Source organism: Cupressus sempervirens, chromosome 3 (genome assembly GCF_028749045.1).
Source record: "Cupressus sempervirens isolate cs-2001-9-10 chromosome 3, ASM2874904v1, whole genome shotgun sequence".
In the NCBI taxonomy this organism is placed as follows: Eukaryota; Viridiplantae; Streptophyta; class Pinopsida; order Cupressales; family Cupressaceae; genus Cupressus; species Cupressus sempervirens.
Genome location: NC_143120.1, coordinates 495,482,179 through 495,503,115, shown reverse-complemented (window position 1 = coordinate 495,503,115; position 20,937 = coordinate 495,482,179). Strand labels below are relative to the sequence as shown.

The 20,937-nt window shown below is 36.8% G+C and overlaps 1 protein-coding gene across 1 annotated transcript in view; it reads left to right on the top strand.

Moving 5' to 3' along the window:
• Positions 1–20,937, top strand: part of SCY2 (SecY protein transport family protein) — a 220,143-nt gene that overhangs the window by 6,681 nt on the left and 192,525 nt on the right. Inside the window, exon 2 of the mRNA XM_089820529.1 lies at positions 3,163–3,726. Coding sequence (XP_089676655.1) covers positions 3,163–3,726 — 564 coding nt within the window. The remainder of the gene's footprint in view (positions 1–3,162; positions 3,727–20,937) is intronic.

The window sequence follows — 20,937 nt, the reverse complement described above, 5'->3', positions numbered from 1 at the left end:
ATTTACGTGTTATATGTTTCTATGCTACTTGTGTTTATGAATGGTATGCCACTATTAGTGGATAATACAATCTTGTTGTTTGGTCAATTTTGAGTTTACTCTATAAGCCAATCGAGTTAGGCATCTAATAATCCTCAAATCCGTGCATTGTCTGAGTTAAATCTCATCTGAATGCTCCATTAATACAATCTTTTTTGAATTAGTTTTTCATCTCAGCCAACGAGGGTGGTTGATCCTCTTGCAGTTTGTTCTTTCAGGGAAAAGTTAATATCACTGGTCTTGTATAGGATTGTTGGGTGTGCGATCTTCCATTTTAATTAGGGAGCAATATATTCTTCTTTGATACACAGTTAGCTTGTCACACATCCACCTTCTAGCAAAATCACTAGCTCTGATACCATTGAAATGTTCCAATCAATAATATTTTGTTTAAGTTCATTTTGTTGTTTAAGGTTTCTAAATTTAACTTGCACTTCATGCCTAACTTCAATAGACATTTCTTGGCATGGTTTAGCATCTGAACATGGTTTACATGCAAGATGCTATTTACTACTTCAATGCCTCTTGCATGCAAAGTTTGTTTTTTAATGAAAGCAAGTTATCTCTTCTTCCTTTCTGATAGTGATGTCATGTTTCCAATTAGTGTCCCTTCTAATGGGAGTTTTGGGCCTTGGCTGATATTGTACCAAAGACAATTTTTATATCTGAAGTATGCCACAATACCATATAGATAGAAAAGGTGATTAACTTCTCTGTTTAATAATTAAATCAATACAAATAAATCTAGTTTTTGCAACCACAAAACTAAAAATTTACTAGGGTTTGGTTAAATATTTAACACAACTAGGGTTTGTTCTTTGGTCCACTACAACAAAATAGAAAAATAGAAAAAAGAAATGTAAAAGAGAAATGAGGTTTTCAGTAAGAAACAAGTACCTTAAAATTACAAACTTATCTTTCAACTCTTGCTTGAAATCAATGGTGAGCTCTTCCCAATCCTTTGTAGAATCCTCTAGATACACCAAAAGTAGCTATAGACTTGCCCAAATGTGATTCAACCATCAATTTTTGCTAAATTCTCTTGTTGATTTCCCTCTAATGCAATCCATTTTTAGCTCAAAACTCTCCTTTTCCCTTCTCTTCTAGCTTGAAAATGAAATGAATTTGCTTTTAGTGCAGGTGACAAATATAAGACACTTTGATTTGAGTGAATTGCTTTCTTTACTCTAATGGCTACTTCTGTAAATGGGCTCGGGGTTTTTCCCATTGGACCCACCAAGTCCAATAAGTGCTTAGCTACTGAGACATCCAAACCTGTTTAGGGTCAATTGCCTTGTGACTTGTGAAGTTTGGTAACACTAGTTTCAACAAATCTAATCATCATATTTGAAGGATCCATTGTTATATGAAAATTTGAAGGGTTTTCTTACTTCAATAGGTTGCAAGTTCCTCTGCTGCTGAGTGGAATTGGAACACAATCACTTAAGCACAATTAATCTTTGTTAATCCCAATTTGCACTTCCTAATTACATAAGGAAGTTGACTACAAGGAATGGTCAATGAAGAATTAGGATACAACCTTCAGTGTGCCAAATTAGTTGCATTTAGTTTAGAGCTTGCTAAAGTTGGTTTATACGATGACAAAGCTTTTACGCATGATGTTCATGTGGTTGGTGGGAGTGACATTGCTATTGCTCATTGCTCAAATAAGTTAAAGTCAAATCAATTGATGACTTTTTTATGGATGCTTTTGATGGGGAGGATTTGGAAGATACAAATTATTGAATATATTTAGAATTTAAGTTTTACATGATTTGGTTCCTGAGTTTGACATATCAATATATGAAATGATAATATCAAGTTGTAATAAGGAATAAGAATTATCAACTACCTTATCAGTATAAAATTTCAAATGGTAAAATGTAGATATATGATATTTATAAAATTTCAAATAGTAAAATGTAGATATATGATATTTGCAAAATTACACATGATTCATGAAGTATGCACACACACACATGCATATGTACACACAATCACACATACATATACATACACATACAGGCACACACATTGAGTAATGAAATGTATTTTCAATTCTATTTTTTAACTTATTTTAGTATCAAGCATCAAGCTATACAATTTAATTCCTGTATATATCGACAACTATGTCCTTTCTTGCCTTACCCAAATCAATTTGAGCCTGCTTCTGTACCCATAGTAGCAACTTAGCAACTAGGTGATACTCAGTGGTAAAACACTTGGTTTTTCTAGTTCATCTTTCCTAGTACTTCTTTAGCTTGAACATTTTTTATGGCCACCAAATAGCATTGCTGCCCTACCAATATAAAGGTATTGATAATTGAATTGCAAAGCCACAATAGAGGGCCAATTTCTTCTAGAACAATTTTTTTTAACTGGATTTGTTAAATATTTCCAAGCCAAAAGTACCGTGCTAATATGACTTTAAGAGACTAAATAGCTGAATGCAAATAGGCCAAATATGAGAAAATGTCAAAAAGTGCATGATATATGAGGGTACTAACATATCAATTGACAATGAGCTCAATCTTATAGGCATGATTTCACTGTATGGAAAGATGCAATCCACTATCAAATACCTAATGTATAAATCTTGTGCCACCTGATAACAGCAAAATAAGTGTAGACATTTTTCCTACATACTACTAACAATTTTTCCTAAATGTCACTCATCAGAACGTGTGTACACAGATCATAGGACTCATAACCTAACTATACCCTTGTACTATTACGATGGGTATAGGTACATAACATCCAAGTTATCAGAAAGCACTAATGACAGCTGATAGAGAAGAGGACATCACAATGCGAGAGAAATGACCATTCTTATCAAAAGTTCAAGGTCTTGCTTACTGTTTTCTTCATGGCATTGATATTGTTGAGTATTGTTGAGTATAATTTGACCAAAGTATCATTTGCAGTAGATTTGAAATAGATTTATTAGCAATAAAAGTGATATCGATCTTTCTAAGTCAAATAAAGATTTGTTATATCAATAAGTACGAGTAGCATATAATAGTTTTGACATTGCTGAATGCTGATTTTTCATGGAACCTAATGTTTATTTTGAATCTCATGTAATGGTTTGCAAAGGAAATCTGACAGTATAGTCTGGTGTAGGTGCAATCCAGATATCAACAAAGGATAAAAAAATTGTTTTACAATCATTTTGTCGCCAACAATTATCAATCCGAACAGAATCTTTCAAGGGAAGATTTTCACCGTCATCAATGAAATGGGCTTTTCAGAGAGGTCAACAATTGCAGCAGCAGTCAACCTTCAATTCAAAAAAAAGCTTTGTCCTCCAGTGTTTGGGCTCTAGAGATGAAAATTCACAGCTGGATTTGGCTTCATTACAAGAGATACCTAATTCTGTAACTTCTGTAGATATGTTTGAAGGCAGAACCAGTTCACATCCACATTCCTCGCAGTCTGATAATAATTTTGAGGGAACATTGATCAACAAATCAAAGAAGTTTAAGAATAAATACTTAGGGTTGGTCAGATTGGGTTCAGTATTAAACAGTGCAGCAGAATCATTTTTCAAGAGTGAAATCCGGCGCAGATTATTTGTGACGGTAGTTTTGGCTGTTGCTAGTCGGGTTGGTTACTTTATTCCTTTGCCAGGATTTGATCATCGTTTGCGTTCCAAAGACTACCTTGATTTTGATTCTGGTTCTGGTGGTAAGGGTTTCTCTATTTGCACTGTTTCTTGTCACTTCCTGAATGCATGATCCTTGATCTGGTGTTTACATGTCAAGCCTAAGATGGTCCCAATGGTCAAAGCCTAAGACTCTATCATCCCATATTTCTAACAGATTTTAAAATGAATTTTATATGGATTACAGTCCAATTCGGAAAAGGTGAAATGCATTTATGTTCATGTTAAGCATCTTAACCTTCCAACAGCATTATGTTGCATATTGGACAACGAAAATATTAAATAGTTCATTAGGGGGTAACACCAAATTTTATGAAACCATGAGCATGAGCTCGAAATTAGAAATATATATATTGTGCTTTTGAACTTGTATGTACTTTTGCATTTTATTAGTATGGAAATGACTATCTATTTCATGAACATTCATTAGTTTTAAAAGCATATTTAGCTATGTACACACTCGTGCACACACATACACATATACTCAAGATTTCTACTTAATGACAGTCACGGATTATATAACCATCAAAAACAAAACTCACAGCACAGAGGCATGAACTATGTAGAGAGGAGCTTGTATCACTCAACCCAACACTCTGTAGCAGCAACACTCAGTCTCCTAGACCTTGGCATGAAAGGACGCTTCAGTGTCAGGAGTCACTTCAGCATTCCACAACAGTGATATTGACAAGCTTCCTTTCCAACTTCTGTCCACAACAACATTAGGATAAATTATGTGGATGTGATCTCTCAGCAATTGATATTCTTACAATGCTGCAATAAAGTGCCTTTAGAGATGGTAGCACCAGACTTTAGGAAAATTGCCAAATGTTAATTGAAACAATATCTGCGATCCTATGATTAATTATTCATCCAACATTATAGAAAATAGTTTTTGCGAAGTGTGGGTGGATATTTTGCAACTGACAGTTTGTAAAACTTCTATCACAAAACATGACTTCTAGCCACAACATGTGAGACAAAGTCTCTCCTACCTTATAGGGAAGGCTTCCCTTCTCATTGTTACCTAGATCAACTCAAGGTAAGGAAAAAGTTTAGAGATCCTCTTACTCACAGAGCGGGTAATGGGCAACTACACTTCTATCTTTCAATTGGAACAGTGATATTGATAAACTCAAATCAACTCACAGGCTGATTGTAAGTGTACCGGCTTAGATCTATGTCTATTTTACTAAGGATGAATAGGGAGCTCATAGACTCCTACATAATTCTTCAAAGATAAGATTACACTTATACTATTGGGGCACATAGGCTTCCAGAAGTAGATGATTTCTAATTCTAATTCCACCAACACAAATCGAGCACATAGACTTCCACAAATGATGATTTTTTGTTCCAAATCTATAAGTTATTTTAGCACATAGACATTAAAGTAATTGATTCTAATAAGATGCATGAACTAATAAAGTAATACAAATTGCATACACAACTTCCAATTTATACCACCACAATCGTTTCCATTTACAACTTTGAAACAAATTGATTTTTATATTCACTTTGCTCCAGATACTAACAAGATTTGCATGAACTAAAGAAAGTAACACAAATCATAGTGACAACTTTAGAACAAATTGCTTCTTTTATTCACTTTCTCTTTAAAACATGCACATACAAATCACATTTATATTTGCACAAATTCTGCAAAGCTCTCTTGCATATAAAAATATGATATTTACAATAGAAGCCACTCCCCTATATAGGCAAAGGAGTCAGAGGAAAAAGGAGAAAAATGTGACAGAAACTCAACCACCTTGACTAAGTCAAACAAGAAAGAAGACTTATTCAATTGCATGAATGAAGGCACATATATTTCAATTGCATGCAAATAAATTACACACAACATGTCCTCTGAATCTACAAGCTGAAAATACACCTAAACAAAAATGAAGAAAATGCTGAATCAATCATGCAGATTGTCAGCGAAGGCCTTCTACTTGGTGATGCAATCACGGATGATTGAAAGGTCAAGAGTTCCTGTGTTTCGCGCCATTGCATTCACCTTGATACCTGTGGCATTGCATTTTTTGACGACCTGATAATTCTCTTCGATAAATTGCCACAAGTGCTTTGCTGAAAATTTATTTATAATATGAACCCCAAAATCATTTGCTTCAAATAATGCATTGAGTCTATTGGTGAATTTTGAAGTTATGGTTTCCTTTGCCAATAGGTTATTATTATTAGTGAACACTTTGCATTCCATCTGATCAAGGTCATCTATTATGTCAATTTCAACAACACTGCAACTTCTAAGGCCTTCTTGCACCTTTGTCAGTACCCCTTTTATTACCTGTACCTTGTTGACCATGAGCCCCTGATGTTCATAAAACATTTCAGGGGATGAAATGATCTCTCATATGTGGTCAAGACATCCATGTCCATTTCTAGCATTTTGTCCGAGATGCTTAAGTCTCCATCCAAGGTTTTTAGTTCTTGGTTGAAGGAAGAGTGTGTACTTTTGAGCTTGGAGACAATATATTTAAGATGTCCAAGGACTTTATGTGCATTCCTTATGGTTTGAACCCCCTCTATGCCAATTCGCTTGAACCAACTCTTTTCTGCTTCAACTCTTCAGTTCACCTATTTAGAATGAGATGTGGTGACAATAGATTGTGAAGAATGCTGATGAATAACCTCATGAAGATGAGTATTCTCCAGCATGACCTGATTCATTCTTTCCTAGAGTTCATCATTGTGTTGAGACAAGGTAGAAACTAAATCTTGTGCATCCCTCTGACATCCCAACTGTGACTGCTTTCCAAGTTCATTTTTTGTGAACTTGTAATCTAAATGCTAAAGCTCTTTAGGTGGTTTGTCTACCAAGGGCTTTGCGATCTTAGCATATTTGACCTTCTTAGAATCAGGAAGAATCTGTGAGACAGTCTTGGCTTTGTGTATTGGAAGCTTGGGTTTATTCTTTTTAGGAGAAAGATTATTAGGTGGCAATTCTATCTTCCTCCTCTTTACAGTAATGTTGCTCAACCATGCTAGTAAACTGTGATCTTCCTCAGTGGACACTAGGATGGTTGTTATTGCAGACATTAATCGTGACTGTATTTTGCTGTCGTGATTTATGTATATATCTACACAATTAGTATCATGGGTGCTTGTTCAAATGATTGTCATGAACAATTTGAACCTGACGACTGAAGTATCAAGTTGGGAAACTTGACCTTCTGTGATAGTAGGAAAATTAGAGGTCTCAAAAAACATTTTCCAAATTCTCGCGTTGTTTCCTATGAGGGCAGAGGAGAAGCCACAAAAGAGATAGGTAGTGTCGAAACGTTCACTTTCGAGATGGGAATGGTGGGTACAAAAACTGTAGAAAGGGAACCCACATTGGTGTCTGAAGTGATTAAGAAAGGCTCATTTGGGATAGATGATTCTGTGACTTTTGACCATTGTGGAGGTGAAAGGATGACCACCTCATCTTTTTCATCTGAATCTTGCGCTTTTGGTAAAGTTGGAGAAGAATGAGATGCTTGAAAAATACCCTCTCGTTGTTTGATTTTCAATTTTGACTCCTTTTCTTATTCTAAAGTAGAAGAACCATCTTTCTTTTTTACCTCCAACTTGTGAATTTTGGCCTATAGGACTAAAATGATTGCAATCCGCACAAACTTTTAGCTTTATCCTTTTCAGACCCTTACTTTTTAGCCATGTGTTGGTATTCATGAGGATGGCCTTAAATATATCAAATATGGAAGTAGATTCCTTTTGTTGCCACTGGATAGGAGTAGGATGAAGCTTCACAATTTGAGTGCTATGGTACTCTAGATCCAAAAAATATCATCATCCTTAAGCCCTTATGGAATAGGAGCTAAGTGTAGATCTATGATCTCCTCCAATGTAAGCCTATATTAGTCTACTTTGATCACTTCTATCTCACTCCGAAGATGAATCCAAACATCCTCCATGCGATGAACATGGGTGAATGTTCTCTTCATCTTAGAGTTCATACCTCTATAGTCAAAATCTGCCTTGGATTTGAAGTTCCTCAATGTAATTAGCTGAAGTTCATTCTCCATACACTTGGCTTTAGGCACTATAGTGATTGCATACTTGCTGATTTGCAAAGGATTTGAGGAGGAGATCCCGAATCCTGGCTTGTGTTGAGTGGTCTAGTATGCTTGCACGATCGTGAGCTGTCTAGCCAATTCCATTAAGATGATTTGTTAGTGGGATACCTCGGTAGAGTGTAGGGTTCTTCAATGCAGCCAACACTCATGTATGTTGAAGTTGGGAACTATAGAAACAAACATCCATATTGACTTACTTTCTTCCATGCCTCATCAGATACTCTTCTCTTTGCAAACTCTCTATCAAAATGACATTTGAAATGTCCATAGAAGGCATCTTACACCCTTCTATAATGGTCCTTGCTTTGAGTAAGAGTGAGGTTTCCATCATAGTTCTAGATTGCAACTAAGGCCCTGTATCACTTGGTAGAGAGTTCAAAAAAAGTACCCATAGTTGCAGCGATGTAAACAAGGTAAGAATTCATGCTAGAAGAGAGAGTGCTCTTTACCTTAATTATTTGCTCACAAGTCGCTGTGCTTATGATCTCTCCCCAGTGGATGTGTTCTTTCCTTTCAAGGATTTGGTAGATGAACTTGTACATCCATGGTTCGAAATGATTGGACTCCTTAAGGCCACAAAATTGGCTGATAAGAGTAATCAAATCATTGACCTCGTGAGAGAAATCAGTCCTATGCATTACCTTTGGCCACCTAAAGAAATTTATGCTCTTCTTGATTAGCCAATTCTCATTGAATCACTTGATATAATCAAGTTTGTTCTCATTCCACATTTGCTGAGAATTCTCCTTTGTTAAGTTTACACATTCCATAGTCTTTGGTACTTTGAAGACTTTCTTTATAATATTTGTGTGTAAACTAAGGATGACTTTTCTACCTGCATCCTTGATTGACTTTGTTTTTGTGTCAAAATGCTCCCTGCATTCCCACGCAAACTCAGGTTCTAGGGCTGCCATTGGAAAAGTGGAAACCAAGTGAATGTTACTTCTCTTGATCCATAGCATATCCTCTTGACTGGATGTCTTGATCCTTTGTAGGAAATCTGCCATATCAACAGGGTCAATTTCTGTGTCTTAGATTCCATCGAATGAAGATGAAACCTGCGATGGAGTACTATGAGCCAACTCTTTTTCATATTGATATCTCATCTTGCCTATTCCTTTTGAAGGTGTACATTCTTCGGACATGTCACGACTTGGAGAATTTTCCGCAACATGAATGAATGATTTTAATGACGTCCACGAGACCACAGCAGTCCAAGGGACCAAATGAACACATCATTAAGCAATTCCCATATTCCTTTCCATTTCCAATCTTCTGATATGGATGTTAACCAAGAAATCCGTAGTTTGCTTGATCTTGTCGACTTCAAATAAGCTATGCATGTTGTTCGCCTTTGGGAGGACATCATAAAAAATTTAGATGTTGTTGTAAGTTGTGCACTCCGAGAGAAAATGCCATTCAGTGTCAATAGCTCTTGTCCTACAAAACATGCAAATCCTCTCCTCCCAATCCTCTTTGGGCCTCTTCCATCTACCCGTCTCGTACTTGATGTAATGGGATCCTGTCCTCAATTGTGCCACTAACAACCTTGCCTTACCTTTAATAGTAACCCCAAGGTATGCCTTCTTGTCATGATCCTCCGCTGGGTTGAATTCTTTAATGTAATATGCCTTTTGTCTACCAATGTTATTATTCCACATGGCACTTTGAAACTTCTTTCTAGCAAATTTTTTTTGGCCCACATTATTGTTCAGACACTCTTGCACCTTGATGTTCCATTTATCCATCCATTTAATGTTTTGCTTCATCCATGTTTTCTTCTTATGGTAAGAGCCTCTTCTTTCACAATTTTCAGCCAATAATGATCTTGCATGTTTTCAATCTTCTTTAAGTAGCTGAGTAACCAAATTATCGTTGAAGCCTCTAGTGGAAAAGCGTCGACCTCTAACAAATTTTTCATAGGGACGGAAGATTTGACTTTGAGATTGCTTGTGATTAAGTGTTTCTGAATTCTCTCTATTTGTGTCCATCTACATTTTGACATGCTGCTCCCCACACCTCGCAGCCATAAGGTACCATTGGCGTGACCAGCAAACCAAAGAGTCTTCTTGGTTTTCCAGTCCCATAGTTCTGCTGTCCTACATCTATTCTGAAGTAGAAATTAACCTTTCCAACCCCCTTGAGCCCTTTTCGCTCTATAAGTCTCCTAGCTGAGTTTATGATGAAAGTCAATCCCAAGGTACTTGTACTCTTTCACAATTTCTAGTGGGCTGCCTTCAAAAAGGAATGTAGTATGCTTTTCTTTTCTCCTTAGATACATGAAAGTTTCAGAGGGTGAAAACATATTCTAATGGGACTGGATACATGAGGATTAATGATGGATCTTGTTGGGTGGATATTGTGCAACTGACAATTTTGGGTAAAAATCCAGTCGCAAAATAGGATGACCAACCACAGCACGTGAGACAAAGTCTCTCCTACCTTAAAGGGAAGGCTCCCCGTGCTCATTGTTCCTTGGATCAACTCAAGGTAAGCAAGAAGTCGAGACATTATATAAAATGGGTGTTACCAATATCCTTTCTTTTTATCTTTCAAGAAATAATCCACTTACTCGTAGAGCGAGTAATGGGCAGGGTGAATCTCTAATTACACTTCTATTAAGAGCTAGAAACAGTGATACTGATAAACCTTCACTAACTCAAAGGCTAGCTGAAAATGTACCAGTTTGGCTCTAAGTCTGGTCATACTTCTATATGGCAAAGCTTTATAATTAGGGCACAAAGACTCCTAAAAGTAAGAATAACTTAACTATTTTGCGAATTAAGAAAAAAGTATAAGCTATAGACAAAGCTTCTAGCTACATATTTCCACAATTACTCCCAGTCAAAGCTTCGGCAACATGAATCAAACAAATAGGCACAAATTACAGTCAAAGCTTTTAATTTGCTCTAACACAATTGCTTCTAGTCAAAGCTTTGAATCCAATTGCTTCTTTTATTCACTTTTCTCCCAAATTCGTACTACACAATCAAAGTTATGCTTGCACAAATGTGGTAGAGCTTTCTTGCATACAACAAAAGATGATTTTTACAATGAGGGGGCCCTCCTTTATATAGGCACAAGAGTTGAGAAAAAGGTGGAGGAAAAAGTGGGAGCAACTCAACCAACTTTGACTTATTTTAACTAAAAGAGAAAATATAGGGTTATATGCAACTGTATGTGCAACTCGTATTACATCTTTTACATACACATGTACATGCAACTTGCATTATATGTAATTACATTTTTTCATGCAATGCATCCTTTTCAATTACAAACATGAAAGAAGAAGAAGAAGAAGACGGAAGAGGATTGAAACAAATCCTAGGGGTTGTCCTGAAAGGCCTTGTACTTGACGATGCAATCCCGGATGATCACAGGATCGGAAGTTCTTGTACTTTGTACCGCTGCATTCACCTTGATAATCATGTTCTTGCTTCTTTTGTAACCTTTGACTCTCTTTGATGAATTGTCCATTGTCATTTGAAAACTTGATGTGATCAAGCTTTTCTTGCTCAAGTTGTCATGAATTCTCCTTTGTAGATCAGCACAAACTAGAGTCTTTGACACTTTGAAAACCTTGATGATGTCCGGATGTGAACTCGGAATAACTTCCCATTAGCACATTTAATTTTTTTTTTTTTAAAGTAAAGTGCTTAGTGCATGAGAATGCATGCAAATGAAGATTGCTGATTTCAAAAGTGACTCAGTATTTTCAAAACATTATTGCATGAAAAATGAGTACATGTAAGTGCAACATGTAACGGGAGATGGAAAGCATGGAAAGACGTGGAAACATATATTTGCTCATGGAGGCGCTAATGCATATGGAGGGATGGAAATGGAAAATAGAAGTGAGATAATGAGTTTTATAGTCACTTTTGGTGAAAAGGAGAAGTCAAAGTACATGGGAGGTGAAAATGACATCTTTTTGACTTTTCAAAATGTGACTTTTAATCAAAATCGAACCTTTTGAATGTAATTACATGTAAGGCATTTTGTGTGATTGTGTCATGCGAATGAATGCAAAAAGTGAGATGAGTGAAATGGAAGTAGAGAATGGGATTACATGCATGTGCGGATGGTGAATGAGATGGAAAATATGTAATCGCATTTGTCGGATGAGATGTGAAGTATTGTGACATGGAAAATAGAAGTGGAATGTGATGATGCTTTCGCATGAAGTGAAGCAACAACAAGTTCTTGGAAAAGAACCAAGAACAATCGACAAGCAAGCACAAAACACAAAAACTCAAAAGAAAAATGTACCTTTGGTAAAAGTGAGATGAGTGAAATGGAAGTAGAGAATGGGATAACATGCATGTGCGGATGGTGAATGAGATGGAAAATATGTAATCGCATTTGTTGGATGAGATGTGAAGTATTGTGACATGGAAAATAGAAGTGGAATGTGATGATGCTTTCGCATGAAGTGAAGCAACAACAAGTTCTTGGGAAAGAACCAAGAACTTGTAACTTCTCCAAAGTGGAGAAAATCGGCAAGTAAGCACAAAACACAAAAAACTCAAAAGAAAAATGTACCTTTGGTATATGACTCAAACATGTCAATATGCAAATTGCTTTCTAGTGCAAATTCGAATTTGGAATTTGGAAAAATTCCAAAAGTGTGAAAATGAAAGTTTTCATCATTTTTAAAGGCAAAATGCACTTTTTATGGCATATATATGGACAAATATCAAATAACAAGCCATAATATGCATGAAAATAGCAAGATAAGTATGAATTGATGAGCAAGTTTGAAAATGTCCTCTTTGAGGTTGTGAGCCAAAATAGCAAGTTTTATAAACTTGGAAACCAATTTTTCCTCAAATCTGGATTTTCAAACAACTTTTTGACTTTTTCCGTACTTGCATTTAACAAAAATTAATGAGCAATGAAGGTTCGAATTTGACATGAAAGTGCCAAATACATGGTCTCCAAAGACAATATCATGCATTTAAAACTCAAAAATAATCCCTTTTGATCAAAGGTATGGGTTGGAAATGCATTCTTTTGAGTTTGTTAAACAAAAACATGACTTTTTAATGCAAAAATCACTTTTTAATGCAAAAATCTGGGCGGTTTTTGCGAAATGTGGCCAAAAAAATGGATTTTTTGAGTCATTTTTGACTTGTGAATGCAAAAACAACTTCCCTAAATGTATATACATGGATCAAAATGCAAAAATGTGACTCCGAAATGGAAAAAAGTGGATAAGAACCCCAATTTTCTGAGCGTTTTTAGCAAAAACGTGATTTATAAAAGGCATGAAATAAATTCATTTTTGGCTTCGAAGTGCAAAAATGTGAGCCAAGATGTATTGCAAATGCCAAAACGCCTCTTTTCGTTGCAAAAACATGATTTAAAATTTAAATCACTCAAAATGGATTTATTTGAAGATTTTTCCAAAAATGTGCCCTTGGAAGGAGTTTGAAAAATGTTTTTTTAGCAAAATAAATCAATTTTTGATTTCATTCAAAACCATCAAGTAAATCTCTCACAATCTCCAAAATCGGGTTCTTGGCGGCCAAATGCATGCATTTCTTCAAAATCGGACTTTTTGGAGGCCAATACACATATTAAAATATGTTTTCGGTCAAAATCGGACCTTTTTGGGTCACTTGCATGTTTTAAAATATGTATCTCATCAAAATCACACTTTTTGGGTGCTATTGCATATTTTAAAATATGCACATAAGCAAAATCGGACCTTTTGCGGGAGGATGCATATTTTAAAATGGAGGGATAAAAACTTCATTTTTGATGCAATTACATCAAAAAGGTTCACTTACATGATAACGTTTTAATGTAATGACATCAAAAAGGTCCACTTTTGATAACAAGTTGAACTTTATATGCAAAGACATGTAAAATGTCCACTTTTGTTGGATTAATACTTGTAAGTTGAAAACCATATGCAATGGCATGTAAAAAGTCCACTTTTGATGGATTAATACTTCTAAGTTGAAAATTTTATGCAATGGCCTGTAAAAAGTCTACTTATAATGGATTAATACTTCCAAGTTGAAAATTATATACAATGGCATTTATAAAGTCCACTTTTGATGGATTTTACATGTAATGACATATAAAATGTTCACTTTTGATGACTTAAAGTTATTTAATTCATTTAAATTTATAAAAATGTTACTAAATGGGTCATAAACAATATTTATATATCATATTAAAAAATATAACATATAAACATCATTTAAAAAGTAACATTTAAATAACCATTTGATTTAAAAATTAAAAATTAAACTGGAACTATATAGTTATCTAGTCACTTTAAGTGAAAAATTAAAAAGTAACTCAAAATTATAACATAAAGTGTGCTATAGTTACTTTAAGTGAAATCCTAATCGATAAAGTAATTTAAAAATATAACATAAAGTGAATTTAAGTTATATTCTTCAAAAAGTGAAAGTCAAATTAGAAATATAACATAATATTTTTAATTCGTATTGTTGTATCAAAAAGGTCCACTTTTTGGGCACTAAAATGGCCATATCTCTTGATTGACAACTCTGATTGAGCTCTAGGTTAGACCAAATCGAAGGGAAAAACGAAAGCCATGACATGAGCATAACCAAAGGACTTAAAACCAACAGACACAAACTCAAAAGCAAAGAAAAGGATGATGAAGGCCTCAAAAATTAAGCAAAGGCTCGATAGAAAGCAAAACGGAAAAAATTGACGAAAGCCTTCAATAAAAGGATTCATTATATCAATTGGTGCTGTTTGATTGATCAATACAAACCAATTAAATAATGAAATAAGCTTATAGAAATGCAAAACTAGTTTGAAAAAATTTCACATTGTTACCTACATTTTGTGGTGACAAAATGTAGGACAATAAATCTATGAAGAATAAGTGTTCAAAGTATGATCTAGACACTTTTTGAACTCTTAGATAGGCTGAAAATGATACAAACAACCTCTATTTTGGGCAAAAATGACCAAAATCAGGATTTTTCGGGTGGATTACATATGACCAGAATATGGTCTCTTGGCTTGAGTGGCTAAGAATGCAAGTAGATGTGGCTTGGGAGCATGTGGATAAGAGTTTTTTGAGTTTGAATATGGGTCTTTCCAAATTGGGTTTTAGTAATACATTTGCATGTGGTAAAATTTAATATTTTAAACTTATGCAAATGTGTAATCAGGTTTTAAAAGTTTGATTATTGTAAGAATTTGCCTGAGGGAAAAATTCACTCAGGAACTAAGAACTCAAACACAAGCACAACTGTAGACCAGAAAGAGAGAGTATGCTCAGAATGACGATATATTCATTCAATATGCAATGTGAAAGTACACTAGGAGTGCCTGTGTATAAAGGCCTCTTAGATACATCTAGAATGCCTCGTAATCAGCATTATGATAAGTCATACAACCAAGCACATGTCCATCAAATATGGTTTATCCTCCATTAAGCACAGAAGTAAGGGCGACGATGAGAGGATAAGCCTACAAAGGTGTAACACGCAAATCAGTGTTGTAGACACCATGTGCTAAAATAGAGTTGCATACTTTTGTGTTGTCAACATGACAACTCAAAAAGGTGCGCAAACTCCTAAGTGTCTTACAAAATAAAATAATAAAATAATACAAAATAATAAAATAATGCATTAACCTAAGTAAAGTAAGTGTAAATAGTAAATACGTATTTACACCAACACCCCCCCTTAAGTGTAACTTAGGGGAATGCCTTTAAGCTTACGAAATCTAGGATGAAGTGCATGATGGGTCCTGGCTACTAGGCCATGTTAGGTACCCATGTACATAATAAAAATGCAATCTCTCATAAAGTGGAGAAAGAGGGAAAACCTCATGGGAAAAACCCTCCCCCAAAAAGAGAAATGAATAGGGATGCATGAATGGATGGAGTAATCAAGACCCCCCCATTACGACATACATCCAATATATACAATAGTGAAGAAGGAGAAGAACAAAAACCTCATAAGAGGAAAAAGTCCCCCCCATAAGAAAAAAGAGGAAGAGAGACAAGGTAGTCCCCCCCCCCCCCCCCCAAATGAAGAATGCCTGTTAGTGAAAGTTGCTCAGATGAAAATGCTGGTCCAAGAGTGCAGAATGATGTTCCTCCCCTTAGGAAGAAACAAAGGCAAAGGTACAATCCTGAAGATGTATAGTGGCCCTGAAACTTGCTCAAATATCCCTGTGCTGATGCTGATGTTCACCCCTTCCAACTATGCTGAACAGAACAAATGCAGATCTGGCAAGGATGTCTATTGAACCTGTTCCAATGAACCATCTATCTCTTCAACTGACAAAGAGACCTCCGACAATTGCTATTCATAAGGATCCACAATCACGCCAACCTGTGAAGATTGATCATGTAGAGAATGGACATGAGGGTTAGAGTGAGCCCTCACAACAATTGTAGAAGGATCATCTTCAGCAAAGAGAAGATGTAAGTCCTCAAGACTGTCTCCCAAGTCTGCGGTGTGTGACTCCACGAACAAACCTGCAATGTCTGCCATGTAGTCATCAACTAAAGTTGGAGCTGGAAGACAATATGTACCATGTTGTGCTAGACCTTTCATTGTGGCAATGTATGCATGTGGAGTAGACTGATGATATGACCTCTCACTACAACTGTCGATAGAACCCCACGTGTTTGAATTTGTTGAAGTACTATTGCTGGTGTCACTATTAGTTTCCACAGTGTATGATGTGCAGAGAGGAGTAGAGGATAAGCTTGGTGAACTTTCTTCAAAGTGAACATCCTTGTCCACAAAAATCTGATGTGTCTCTGGATCCATAAGTCTGTAAGCCTTCATTCTGTCTTCATACCCAATAAAAGTACAAGGCCTAGGTGCTGGTGCCTTGCATCCCTTGGAAGATAGGTTTGCCCATGTTGGACAACCGAAGACTCTGAAGTGACTCACAACTGGTTTTCTGCTGCACCATGCCTCAAAAGGAGTTTTGCCATCTATGGCATTATGAGGAGACCTGTTAAGTATGTGAGTAGCACTGCTAATGGCTTCAACTTCTAATGTAGGATCAAGAGACTTGGCTTTTATCATGCAACTTGCCATGGATTTGAGGGTCCTAATCCTCATAGCTGCAACACCTGTCTTGTGCAGACTGAATGCTGGTGGATTTTGAAGATCGATTCCCTCAAGCTTGCAAAAGTCCCCAAGTCTTCTGTTCACATAACTGTTCTCATTGTCCACCCGTAGTACCTTGATGGTTTTCCTTGATTTGTGTTCAACTTGAGTCTTAAAGGCTTGAAGCTTATGAACCACTTCATTCTTGTGATGAAGGAAGTAGACCCAAGTGAATCGTGAAAAGTCATCAAGAAAAGTGAGGATGTAGTGGCCTTGGTTGACTGAAGTCATTGCAAAAGAAACTGCTAAAACCATGTGAACCAGCTGGAGAACAATTGGAGCTCTAGAAGACTTCCCTTTATCATACTTCTCCTCGAGATGCATATCCACTAAACATGATGAACACTCACCCTTAGGAAAGTTGATATTAGGTAGACCTTTGACCATGTGTTTTGAGCAAAGTTGCTGAAGATGGCGGAAGGCAAGATGACCAAACCGCTCATGCCATAAGTTGATTTGTGAAGTAGAGTGAGTCAACAAGGCTTGAGAAGGAGACTTAGGCACAAAGTGGGAGAAGGAATAAAGCCTCTTGTCATCATTGACTTTCGCCACGACAACTGATGAATCATCTCTAAGACTTTGCACCAGCACTAAATCTGGAAGGAACTCAACTTTATGACCATCTCCAAAGTGAGTGATTTGGTAAACTGATAGGAGATTGGAGCTAAGGTTTGGAACGTAGAGAACATCTTTGAATTCCCCATTTTCCATTTCCACATGTTCTTTTCCTTCAACTTCCATTTTAGTATCATCTTCCATGAAGATGTGTGGTACCTTTGACTGCTTCAATGAAGAAAAGTCTCCCTTTGAAGAACCCATATGGTAGGAGTCACTTGAGTCAAGTATCCATTCCGAATAAGAACTTGTGTTTGCCATATGTGCTTGCCCTTACCCTTTGAAGAGGTTGGAGTTGAATCTTTGGAAGTACTTGGCACTTGAATCTTGTTCATCCTGAGTAGATTTTGTAACTCATCGATTCTTTTAGTCTTGTAATGATGCTCGTCATGATTTGGCTTTTTGCAATATGCACAAAAAAGTTTGTCCTTTTCATTACTTCCCTTCTTGTTGGAAGAAGAGTTACCTTGCTGTGAGGAGGATTGTTGTGTCTCAGATTGTGATTTCTGCTTCCACTGCTTCTTGTTGTTGCTAGAACTTTTCCCTCCTTGACTTGATTGGTGCTCATCACTAGCCACCAAGGCTTTGGTCTTTGATGACTTGAGAAGTCCTAAATCCATCAAGTGAGATTGTTCAACAATCAACATCTTTGCAAATGCATCAAATGAAGGCTTTTGGTAAGCAGTTCCCATGGTCAATCTGTGAGTATTAAAACTCAAAACAAAGGAATCATACTTTGAAGGTAGCCTCTTCAGGATGTGATGAATCAACTTTTCATCCTTCATGGGATTTCCACAATCTTTAAGAAGTGCCTTATACTTATTGGCTTTGGTGATGTAATCCTGAATTGTGTCAAAATTCTTTGGATCCAAGAGAAGTAGATCATCCTCAATCTGAAATCCTTTTTCTTCATCCACGTTACTATACAATGATTCAAGTTTGCCCCAAGTTGCTTTGGATTCTGTACAATTGGCAATGTGAAAGAAGAGATCTCCATGTACACAACTCCTGATAATTCCTAAAGCTTGATGGTCTTGTCTTTTCCATTCAATGAGTTCTTTAGCATCAGTAGGTTTGGTAATTGTACCATCAACATAAAGACTATATCCTTTTTCCATTAATCTACTCCATGCAATATCATTCCATGTAGAATAATTGCGTGAAGTTAGAGGTGGACATTTAAACGAACCCATGATGCATAAATGAAAAGAGCACAAAAAAGAAACACAAGAACACAATACACCCCCCCCCTTTTCACTCAATCAAAAGACCCCCCCCCCCCCCCAAAAAGGATGCTTTTGGCACTTTATAAGTAGTGCATATATAGTGCGCCACTTGTCAAAATGAACAAAGTGGACTTTTTGATTTTGCTTTTACAACTGCCTTTTGAGGCCTAAATCTATCACTAAGCATTGTAAGTCAGATGTACAACAATTCTGAAAAGTAATCAAAGCTTTACAATGTAGAAAAAGGCCTAGTTCTGAAAGTGAGAAATTTGTCCATACAACCCTAGAATCTGACTGCAGATCTGGAAAGTAGACGAAAAAAATGCACTTTCAAAAAAAAGAACCTAAAAAGGTGACCAGATGAGCTCGTACGGAGTGTTTGAAATTGCAAAATGTAGGATTATGCAGGTACAGTCGCCAAAAAATGCAATTTCTAAAAAATCCTTGCACCAAAATCAGAAAAGAACACCACCATTGGAAAGTTCAGGAGATTCTACCCAATTTCAAAAAAAATCGCACTTGAATTGGAGTCCTGATGTCTAAGTTATGGGCTCGCAAAGTTAGGCTGCCAAATCAAAAAGCAATCTAGAGAGGGATCTGGCAGGAAAACTGCGTGCTTAAATTTGACAGTCAAACGATCGTTGCAGTAGTTATAAAATGACTAGGTTTGATGGTCAAACGACCATCAAATTTAACCTAGTGACTGGCTGACATTAGTGAAAAAAGAGCCCCTTGGTGACGTAGCACGTTGATTGGGCTGTCCGTATGGTACGAATGGTACAGATTTGCTGACGTGTACGATGTACAAGACAGTACGGACAAGTCTAGCAAAAAAATGACATGTCACGACCGCTGAGTTAGCAGGTCCTGTGATGTGGCAAAGGTCCACGTGGTGCTGTTGTAGGTTGCCATGTGGTGTAGGGCGGGTTGGTACTATGCATTGCCAAAATAGTCAAATCTTGTTGGAATGTATAATCGGCTACTGGAATATCCGCTGTCGTGACGAGAAAAAATGGCACCAAATGTGTCAATGCACGGGAGCCAAAATCAAGGAAAGGCGGTGCCGTGAAATGCACAGATTGCTGGAATTGTCCAAGATGCCGTTGGTAAATTAAAACCATGGATGGGAGCCAGTGATCAAACAACGACGGTATGGCGGGAGCAGGTATTAGTTTGAAATCCGTTAGAAAGTGTTTATGCGATGCCGAAGCCTCCAAGCATTAGTCCCACATTGCGCGTGGGTTAGGATCCGCAGGTATTTTTAAAAAAAGGTGCCCACAAGTTTAAACAAAGTAAGCAAGGCCGTTGGGAACAAGGGCTTTAGCCGCCGGTGTAGTGTTGAGGGGGCTGGAATATTAGCCGGATGTGACTGTTGTGAATGTTGTGCGGTGCCTGGAAGTAATGTTGAATGTCCGATGCGAAATTCTCTGTGACAAAATAAAATATTCCTCCAAATAGTAGAGCCGGGGTGTCACTGCCCGGTTCTATTAAAAAAAATGCAAATCCGAAAAATTAATTAAATCTGCAAAAAATGACCATACCCGAACTGCAAATTGGGGCCTTCGGGTTCCGATTTGCAAATTTTTTTTGCCTCATGGTCGACTTTGGCTGAAGATAGCCGAATTTATAGTCGATCTTCACCGAATCAGCGTTCTAGACGCAATGGCGAGGTCAGATCTGGCTCTAGACACTCCCAATTTTTGCAGTACTCCGGATTCGGGCTGAGGTGCTAAAGCAACAATGGTCTTGAACGGCTATGTGATGAGAAAATCTCCAAGCTTTGATACCATGTAAGAATTTCTCTAAGGGCAAAATTCACCTAGGAACTAAGAACTCAAACACAAGTACAACTGTAGACCAGAAAGAGAGAGTATGATTAGAATGACGATATATTCATTCAATATGCTATGTGAAAGTACACTAGGAGTGCCTATATATAAAGGCCTCTGAGATACATCTAGAATGCCTCGTAATCAACATCATGATAAGTCATACAACCAGGCACATGTCCACTAGATATGGGTTATCCTCTATTAAGCATGGAAGTAAGTGCAATGATGAGAGGATAAGCCTACAAAGGTGTAACATGCAAATCAGTGTTGTAGACACCATGTGCTAAAATAGAGTTGCGTACTTCTGTGTTGTCAACATGACAACTCAAA